The 9,923-nt window shown below is 42.1% G+C and overlaps 1 protein-coding gene across 2 annotated transcripts in view; it reads left to right on the forward strand.

The window, feature by feature from the left end:
* Positions 1–9,923, forward strand: part of OSBPL10 (oxysterol binding protein like 10) — a 118,195-nt gene that overhangs the window by 107,461 nt on the left and 811 nt on the right. For both annotated transcript variants that reach the window (XM_071735446.1, XM_071735445.1), the window contains 3 exons: positions 5,735–5,921; positions 7,288–7,470; positions 9,438–9,591. In XM_071735446.1, the coding sequence (XP_071591547.1) occupies positions 5,735–5,921; positions 7,288–7,470; positions 9,438–9,591 (524 nt within the window). The remainder of the gene's footprint in view (positions 1–5,734; positions 5,922–7,287; positions 7,471–9,437; positions 9,592–9,923) is intronic.

The raw sequence follows: 9,923 nt of genomic DNA on the forward strand, positions 1-9,923 counted from the left end.
TAAATAGAATCATTAAGATTTCAATTAGCAAGGGATGAAGGAGTCAGTGTAAATATTTAATGCTTTGTATGTGATCTAAAGAATCTTCAAACAGATTTTGGTTGTAGGATCAGGATAATTTTTAGTGGATAAGGATGAGGATGCTTTTTAGTGGTTAACGATGTGCTGAGCACACCTCAGTGCTAGTTGTGTGTGTTCCTTTGCTACTCTTGGATTTAGTTCCAAAGCAGCAAAATCCAATAAAAAGTGTCACCTTTGATTCATGGGTTAATTTTGCTGAGACCATAAACTATGTTTAAGTGGATTGCTCTGTATTATCAAGTGGCTAGTTATATCTTGTGTTTTCACTCCTGCTGTTTAAAATGTTTTAAAAACTAGTGAGGTATATAGGCAGCCAAAGATCTCTTGTTAAAATGAAATCAACCTTGGAAAGGATTGATGGGTAGGGAAAAGGTTCAGTGCTCTTTCCAGAATGAATAAAAATGGACGCAATGAATGTTTTTACTCTTCTTCTAGAATCATAGAATCATAGAATTGGCTGGGTTGGAAGGGACCTCTGAGATCATCAAGTCCAACCCTTGATCCACTACCACTGCAGTTACCAGACCATGGCACTGAGTGCCACATCCAGTCTCTTTTTAAATATCTCCAGGGACGGAGAATCCACTACTTCCCGGGGCAGCCCATTCCAATGTCTGATCACCCTCTCAGTAAAGAAATTCTTTCTAATGTCCAACCTAAACCTCCCCCGGCACAACTTGAGACCGTGCCCTCTTGTCTTGCTGAGAGTTGCCTGGGAAAAGAGACCAACCCCCACCTGGCTACACCCTCCTTTCAGGGAGTTGTAGAGAGTGATGAGGTCTCCTCTGAGCCTCCTCTTCTCCAGGCTGAACAGCCCCAGCTCCCTCAGCCTCTCCTCATAGGTCTTGTGCTCGAGTCCCTTCACCAGCCTGGTTGCCCTCCTTTGGACCTGCTCCAGGACCTCGATATCCTTCCTAAACTGAGGGGCCCAAAACTGGACTGTTCTGTTCAAGTATACATATGTGCATGTGTTTATAGATATACAGGTCAATAATTTCTATTTCTGAGGCACTAGCAACTTTCAAATTTACCAGTCCCAAAGATTGCCGGCTCTATGTAACTACAGCTACCAAAATATTTCCCAGTGCTAATGTTTGGATTAATATTCTTTTTGCCCAGTGGTTTCAGAACACTTTCTGTATCACATGGCACTCATTGCTTAATTTAGCAAATGGCTCCAGTCTTTGGAAAAGGAGCAGTGCAATGCATCTATGAGAAAAATAAGATCCTGGTTCTGGCATCTCACAACCTGCATGGGTGGAGATGCTCTGCCCCTCTGTGGGGTTCATCCCCTTTGTAACTTGCTCCTGTTTGTTACAAACAATGCAGACAGAGGGTAGAGGCTGTTAAATTAGGAAACTGCTCTAGGGGATTTGTGTCCCTCATACCATTTGTTGTTCAGATTGATCTCCATACAATCAGTGGGAAGCATTAAATTTCACATGTCTCTTCTGCAGCTTATTGATCCAGAGCCTCCTCTGGGTGTTTTGTCAATATGTGCTACTGGAAAATCAATTCACAAAGCCGCAGCATTAGTGAGGGACATGTAACAGTTAAACAGGGAAAATTGTATGCCACAAACATCACTTCCTTTAATGCAGGCTGAGGAAGGAGCATGACTGTGAATACGTTGCCTCAGTCAAAAGCAGGAGTAAATGGTGTTGAGGACATTTCAAGGGGGAATTTCAAAGTTTATACTTGTTTATAAAAATTTCACCCTTCTCTGTGGGATTTGTTTTCTAATAAACTAAATTACTAAATCCGCTCTTCCTCCCAGAGTACTTCTCTGGTGCGTTCTTCTATGCGTAACAGCTGCCTATAAATGCTTAAGATTTTTTTTTTAAGAGGACTCGGCAGTTTCTGAAATAATTCTTTGATGTGAGAGGAGGAACCATTGCTGAAAATGGGAGAATCTTCTTCAACTTTTAATGTGTATTTACTTATAATCCCCTACAGCAAGGAAGCAAGGGAAGAAAAATAGCCTGTGTGTTTGTGTTTTTCAGTAGATATCCTTAAAGATGGTTCACAATGTAATGATGTACTTACAAGGAGAGTTAAGAGTACACAATGCTTTTAAAAATAACTGTTGTGCTTTGGTTCTTCTTCCTTTTTCAAGATTTAAAGTTGGCACTACAGGCCATGAGTTAGAGTTGTGGTAGCAGTTTAAAATGTTGACTCATTGTAGTTTCATCTTCCCAAAGAAAGGACGGGTCCCAGTTCAGACGTGGTCCCAGCTACAGTCTTCATGGTGCTTCAATAAAACAATGTTTTTCATGTGGATGGTGGAAAAGATAGAATGTGAAAGTAACAGTCATGTTAATGCTACAAGTTATGGATAGTCAAATCTTCCCTTTATTCTTTTTTAGATTCTAACTATTCATCTGGAGTCACATTTCAAGTGAGACAGCACTTCATTAAAATTTTATTTGTTCAGGTGTTTAAGGAATTTAAAAAAATGTGCTGTCAAGTGCTAAAAATACTGCCAAGAGAGCTGGGTTCAGTTTTTAATATCTAACTGGCTGTGGTGGTTAAATATTGACATTGAAGGTCATTGCTATTATTTGCTGTTCACTTTCCAGTGTGCACAGTGGCATTTGTTAGAGCTCTGCATCCCTCCTACTCCAGTGTGGAGTAAGAAAGATACAAATTCCATCAGGGAGACAGAAGCAAACCTATACTAACCCAGAAGAAAGTTGTGTTTATCATGGTAGTTTCTTCTCTCATAAGAATGTGAAGTGATGGTCAAAGGAGGGGGGGATGGCTGGGCCTGGGGAAGTAGGAGACTGGAGAAGCTCAATGAAGATGTGGTTCATAAATTTAAACATTTGTCTTAAAAAAAAACCCCACAACAACAACCAACCAACAAAAAAAACCCAAACAAAATAAACACAAAAACTTTGCAACAACAGAACCCCCAAAACTGAATGTGGACCTTCTGAAGTGAATCCAGGGGAGGGCCACAAAGATCATGGGAGGTCTTGGAGCACCTCTCCTATGAAGACAGCCTGAGAGAGTTGGGGTTGTTCATCCTGGAGAAGAGAAGGCTCTGGAAAGACCTTGTAGTGGTCTTCCAGAATCTGAAGGAGCTACAGGAAAGCTGGAGAGGGACTTGTTACAAGGGCATGAAGTGATAGGATGGAGGAAAATGGCTTTAAGCTGGAAGAAAGTAAATTTGGGCTAGATACTAGGAAGAAATTCTTCACTGTGACACTGGCACAGGTTGCCCAAGGAAGTTGTGGTTGCCCCCTCCCTGGAAATGTTCAATGCCAGGTTGGATGGGGCTTTGAGCAACCTGGTGTAGTGGGAGGCATCCCTGCCCATAAAGGGGAGTTGGAAGTAGATGATATTTAAGGGCCCTTCCAGCCCCAAACATTCTGTGATTCTGTGCTGAACTGTCCTGTCAGAGGCTGAGGCTTTCAGGCAAACTCTGCTTTTTGGCTGTGTGAGGATTGTGTCTCTGCTTAGGACACTGAGACAGGGGAAATGTGACTTTATGGGGAGCACCACACACCATTTCCTGCAGCTGACTGCTGCTACAGTCAGGTGCCCAACACTGTAGTGAAGGTGGAACATGAATGGGAAGAGGAGAGGAAAAGAAAGCTGAGAGGCTGGAGTCTTGCACCTCTTGTAGTTCTCTGTGGAAAATGCCCAACTGCAGACTGTGGGGTTTCCTTTCTGCCTTTGATCAGTACTCACCAACTTTGTTTGATCCTTCTTGAATATCATCTAGTTAAAAGGCTTCATGATTGTTCTTTATTAATTGAATATTATTACAGCATCCATTTAATGTGTTTGATAAACTCAGTTTGATAAGAATCATCTTTTTGAGTAGAAGTTCTACCTGACTGTGTATCCCAGCTGCTTGGGGTAGCTCAGCCTTCCTGCAATGTGTTCAGCTTGGTTTCACCTGCAGGTACAGAGCTAAGGAAGCTGGAGGCAAAATATGTGTGTGTTCCAGCTGTGTCCTGGCTGTTCCTTGCTGGTGAAGGTTCAGCAGGTGACACGAGAGACTTTTTTTGACTTGCCAAGGCAAAATGATTTAAGGTCCTTTTAAGACATTGTGTTTCTGTGTTTGTGCTTTTGCACTCCCCAGTGTCAAAGCTGCTGGAGTAGAAGCACTGGCTGGGTCATTGCTGGCAGGCTGAGGGTACGGAAGTCTTGAAAACAACTGCATAAAACTCTTGGTTTGCAAAAGATATGTTCCTGTGGAGTTGTTTCAGAAGGCAGAAGTGACAAGATGCAAGAGCTTCCCTTGCCTGCATTTAGTTCCATTAATTGGAGCCAATATTTAAGATAAGATGGTGTTACAGCTCAGTGCTTTTAAATTCTGAATGTTTTTGGATTTGTGTTTTCACACAGCATTAAGAGCTTATTTTGATGCTGGCAGTAGTAGTGCCTTGTTTCCCGTTCAGTGCTTTTTCATCATTACAGGTCAAATCACTTTGCAAAATTAGTGTTGTTATTCCCTTAAACAGACAAACTAATCAATACCTCTACCAATGTGTTCTTCATTTCTCTGCCCCAGGGTGAAGGCAAATTGGCTCTAGCTCATCTTGTTTCTAAGCAGATAATATTACTCTGTCAAGATAGTTTCCCTGTTTCGTTTTGGTTTGGTTTTTTTCTTCCTCAAATATTTCTGGGTAGTTAGCATTTCCTGTAATGGGTTATTTTCAAGCCCTGTTGTGAAAAATTATTTTCAAGGCTGTAGTTTTTGCCTCTAGGCAGTTATTAAATGGGACACAGAATGGTGTAAAACTCTAATCAGAAATATACGACAGATACTTGGCGTGATCTGGTTCTCTGTGTAGGGTTTAAGGTGCTCTTTATCTGGTCTTCTGTCCTGTTCCTTGTCATCCTGAAGACCATAGTACACCTATGGTGGGGACAGAGCTCCCTCCTTAACCCCCAAGGGAAGCTAAGATCTGATCAGACATGCACATTCTTTTGGAGTCCTAAGTAATCTTGAGAAATTACTGCTGCTGTGTATTTTTATTTACCACCCCATAATGCTGAGGCTGGAGGGACCTTCACAAAGTGAAACAGAATTGCCAGTAATTTTCTCTGCATGGTAGAGACATTGGCTCTTGGTGGTAACAGAGCAGTGGCCCTGGTGACCCCTTTTTGTTATGCAAGACTTTCACAAAGGTTCTGTGGAAAATCAGGCATTTAGAAGTGAAGGAGCAAACTTTGAGGGAATTTCTAGAGGGATTCCTTAAACATCTTTCCTACTCACATCAAGGCAGACCTAGAGAGAGCCTTTTACTGACACCAACAAATTTATCAGTACGAAATTAGTGGAGAGGACTTGGCCATGTCTGATTGAGAGGAGAATTGAGGAGTCTTTGGTCACACCCATGTTTTTTCTGGAGACAGATTATAATAGGACACTGAGTGTCCTATTCTGATAAGCCATTTGCTACTATGAAGGACCTCCAGGTACACATTCAAACTGTGTGATTTTGAAAGTATTTGTTTGAAGGGATTAGTTCCAGAGGGCAGACTTCTTTTCTTACCAGAGGGTACCCTCCTTCAAGGCCAACTGCACATTGTGCTCCCTGTGGAAGTACTTTTTGATGGCAGTAATCAGTAAGTGACTATCAGGTCTTACCAGGAAAATTTTTATCATTTCACTTTCAACCTTTTTCCTACACAGGTGTCCTATACCTGATGGAACATGAAGAAGAGTATGTTTTTACCCTGCCTAGTGCCTATGCTCGCTCAATTCTTACCATCCCATGGGTGGAGCTTGGAGGGAAAGTCAGTATCAATTGTGCCAGAACTGGCTATTCTGCTACAGTCACCTTCCACACCAAGCCATTCTATGGAGGGAAGGTCCACAGGTATGGGAATTATTGTCTTGCTCTTCTTTAGCTGCCACTGGACTCTTGGGTTTGGTTCTTCTGTTTGGTTCTTCTGTTGGAGTATTTAATGCACAGATACCTGAATATCTTTTAGTGTCTGAGGTGACTTACAGCTTTAGAGCACACTTTATTGCAGTTGCAAATTTTATGTCATTTAACTGAATTGGCTTTTTTTATTTCATTAAACTAAAGTGAATGCATTCATCCACTCGTTGTTGCTTGTGAAAATTGCTGGAAGTGTGAAGGATCAGAAAAAATGTATGCAGAAAAGGCAGGATTTCTGGTACACCAGCTGCTGCTTCTGTGAGAGTCTTGTGGGTGAACTGGTGTTCCAGGCAGAGCTCCTGTAAGGAGGAAAGAAGCAAAAGTGTCACTGTCCTTAGCAGCAACTCCATACTGGGGATTCTGACTTTGGCACAGGATTTTCAGATGATGAAAATATTACTTATGTGTCTTTGGTTCCCCTTTGTTAAGGGTGTGAAGAGACAGTGCAAGATTCTTTCTTCTGTGCTCAAGCTGACCCAGTTATTCACGTACACAAGATCCCTTTCAGGTTCTGTTGTAGACTGCAGCAGTGTCCATGAGAAGGCTCTGCTTTTGCATGGCTACCTCTGCTTTATTTCAGTTGGTTTACTTGTTCTTCCATATGTGTGTCAACCATTTCAATATTGTGTTCAGGCAAATATCAATGTGGGCTGTTTTGACAGGGGTTGCATTAAAAGGTGTAGATGACTAATTGGTGCCATCAGGCTGCCTTTTGGAGAAGGTTGTGCTGTGTTAGTTCAATAATTAAAAAACTTAACTGAGTTTACAGGTTACTTGAGAGGGCTTGCTGAAGCACATGTGGGCACGGTCATAGAGATACACACACAAAACTTCTCCCTGCATCTTAATTTTCTAGTCCTACCTACCTGTTTTGCTCCTTCAGATTGTTTCTGGGATCACTGAGGTAGCTTTAATCATTGCCTCTCCGAAGTAAACTTGCAGAGCTAATGTAGAAAATAAAGGTATCTGAAGCCTTTGTCACAATATCTCACAGCATTATGTCCAGGTGAGAAAATGTCCTGTGAATGGCAGGAGCTGTTTTTCAGGCTGATGAAGTAAACAGCTCTGGGTTAGAGCAGGGTCTCAGAATTTCAAGTTGGGTCATCCAAAAGCTATTGCTGGGTTAGCAGAGCTTTCTTGGGTTGAGTCTTTCTGGAGACTGCATCACCACTTTGCTTGAAAATTAAGTTTGTATATGTGGAGAGCTGCCTGCAGCCTTAGCTGTGGCAGTGCTTTGGTACACTGGCAATAAATGGTACCTCTTATTTTGGTGGTCTTTGTTTCTTCCCTCTTGAACCAGGGTTACAGCTGAAGTGAAACACAATCCCACTAACACCATTGTCTGCAAGGCCCAGGGAGAGTGGAATGGTACTCTGGAATTTACTTACAGCAACGGAGAAACCAAAGTGATTGACACCAACAAACTGCCTGTCATCAGGAAGAAAATCAGGCCGATAGAAAAGCAAGGCCCCCTGGAATCAAGGTGAGGTGTTAAGGTGTTCTGCTTCTCCAACCTCAGGTGGGAACAGGACAGGGAAGCAAACTGCAGTTTTCAGTGTTGTGGTTCAAAACCACCTCACTTCCTACAGCACATTAATGTAGCTGGAGCTGGGCATTGGTTCTTTGGAACATAAATTACATTACAGTGATGAATACATCAATTTCCTGTGCACTGCTTGTATGCATTTTAGTAAGCATTTGGAAAATGGTAGTTCTGTGTTTTCATCTGCCTTTTTGAGTGTTTGTAACATGTTAGTCACATTGGTGTGTTGCAAGTCAAATTGCATGTTAAAATTTACAATTTCATGTTTGTCTATTTTTAGAACATATATATGGATAAAACATGTAAAATGTGAGTTATAAATACACACACAGACACACAAACACACATAGTTTTAAGGCTCTCAGCACTCTCATCACATGCCTAGCTGGTTAGGTGCACTAGAAAAAAAACCAAACTTGTTCTGTTATTCACTGTTTGACACTCAGAAAAATCAGTATTTTTATTGAATATAAGAACCTCTTAGTGGAGGATTTATAAACATGAGTTAAGCTTCCTTTTATTATCTGTAAGTATATCCTCTCTACTGCCTGAAGATGTGAAGAAGTCATTGTGCAGGGTCAGATACCATTTTCCAGCTTGCTAGACATTCTTTCTGATCTCAAGCTCATTTTCCTCCTGTAGTTTAGGAACAGAAAGGTTGGAGTAAATAAGGAAACCAGTAGCTCTGAAGAATATTTGTTGAATTTTTTTGGATAATAGTAAGCAAGTTACAAATATTCAGTGTTTCTCCAGGATATGCATATTTATATCAGATTGTAAACAGAAACTCATTTAAACATCCCTGGAAATTTGGGAAAGCTGCTGCCAGTTTCTTCTCAGTATTTTTCTGACCAAAGTTTCTGCTAGGCTAATTCAGTGTGAGAAGGCATCACATCCAAATGCCATCAGTTGTGTGAAAAACAAGCTTGGTTATGTACTGTAACTCGTGCTAATTGGGAATATGAAGCACAGGCCTAGAAGGGCTCCCTAGAATCAGGGCATCAGTTCCTCTGTTGATAACCTCGTGGGGACAGCCAGGGTCCCAATGTAATGTACTCTAGGCTTTTGGTTAGCATGCCCTTATAATTTAAAAATTAAACTGCAAATAAATGCAGAATGAATGCCTGTAATTTGGGGATGGATCACCAGTAAAGAACATGAGCAGGAAATGGTAAAATTATATCAGTCTGCTTTGAGAAAAAGCTCGGGTGGTGAAAAGTCAGGAACATGAACAGAATACTGGGAGCTGAGCAAATCTGAAAATCTGGCCACGAATGCAACGAATAAGAGATTGCTCACAAGCTCTGTGACTTGCCAGAACAGCATGGAGAGCATCATTGAGGTCCTGGAGCAGGTCCAAAGGAGGGCAACTAAGCTAGGGGGCTCCAGCACAAGTCCTATGAGGAGAGGCTGAGGGAGCTGGGGCTGTTCAGCCTGGAGAAGAGGAGGCTCAGAGGAGACCTCATCACTCTCTACAACTCCCTGAAAGGAGGGGGTAGCCAGTTGGGGGTTGGTCTCTTTTCCCAGGCAACTCTCAGCAAGACAAGAGGGCACGGTCTCAAGTTGTGCCGGGGGAGGTTTAGGTTGGACATTAGGAAGAATTTCTGTACTGAGAGGGTGATCAGACATTGGAATGGGCTGCCCTGGGAAGTGGTGGATTCTCCATCCCTGGAGATATTTAAAAAGAGACTGGATGTGGCACTCAGTGCCATGGTCTGGTAACTGCAGCGGTAGTGGATCAAGGGTTGGACTTGGTGATCTCAGAGGTCCCTTCCAACCCAGCCAATTCTATGATTCTATGACCAATCATCAGCATCAGTCTTGTCTCTCACCATACTGTGGCCTGGCCAGTATGGCTGGGGCAGAAGTGTCCTCACTGTCACTTGTCCTCCTTCTCCATCACGCAGGCGCCTGTGGCAACATGTCACCAGTTCTCTGAAAGAAGGAAACATTGATGCAGCAACAGAGCACAAGCACTGCCTTGAAGAGAGGCAGCGGGCTGAGGAGAGGCAGCGTGTGGCTCTGACAGCATCCTGGAAACCAAAATATTTTGCCAAAGAGGTACTTGCTGTGGTATTATTGTAAGGACTCTGCAGTGTGGTTTTGCACCAAGGAGGATGCCAGTACAAATGAATCTGTGCTTTTTGCCACGGGCTGGTGTTGTTGTGTACCACTGGTTGTTTCAAATTCTGTTTTTGCCATACTTCTGCCTCTTAAGAGCAAATGGATTTTTCCATATCCATATTGTAAACTTTTTCATTTTCTTAGTTAGACTTAATTTTAACCTGAATTTTTGGTACCTAATGTTAGGCGCTTGAGGCTATGTTTTCACCTGAAAATATTGTATGTTACTTTAATTTACAAAACCTTAATGTTTTTTACCTTAAAAACCA

This window comes from Heliangelus exortis, chromosome 2 (genome assembly GCF_036169615.1).
Source record: "Heliangelus exortis chromosome 2, bHelExo1.hap1, whole genome shotgun sequence".
Taxonomy (NCBI): domain Eukaryota; kingdom Metazoa; phylum Chordata; class Aves; order Apodiformes; family Trochilidae; genus Heliangelus; species Heliangelus exortis.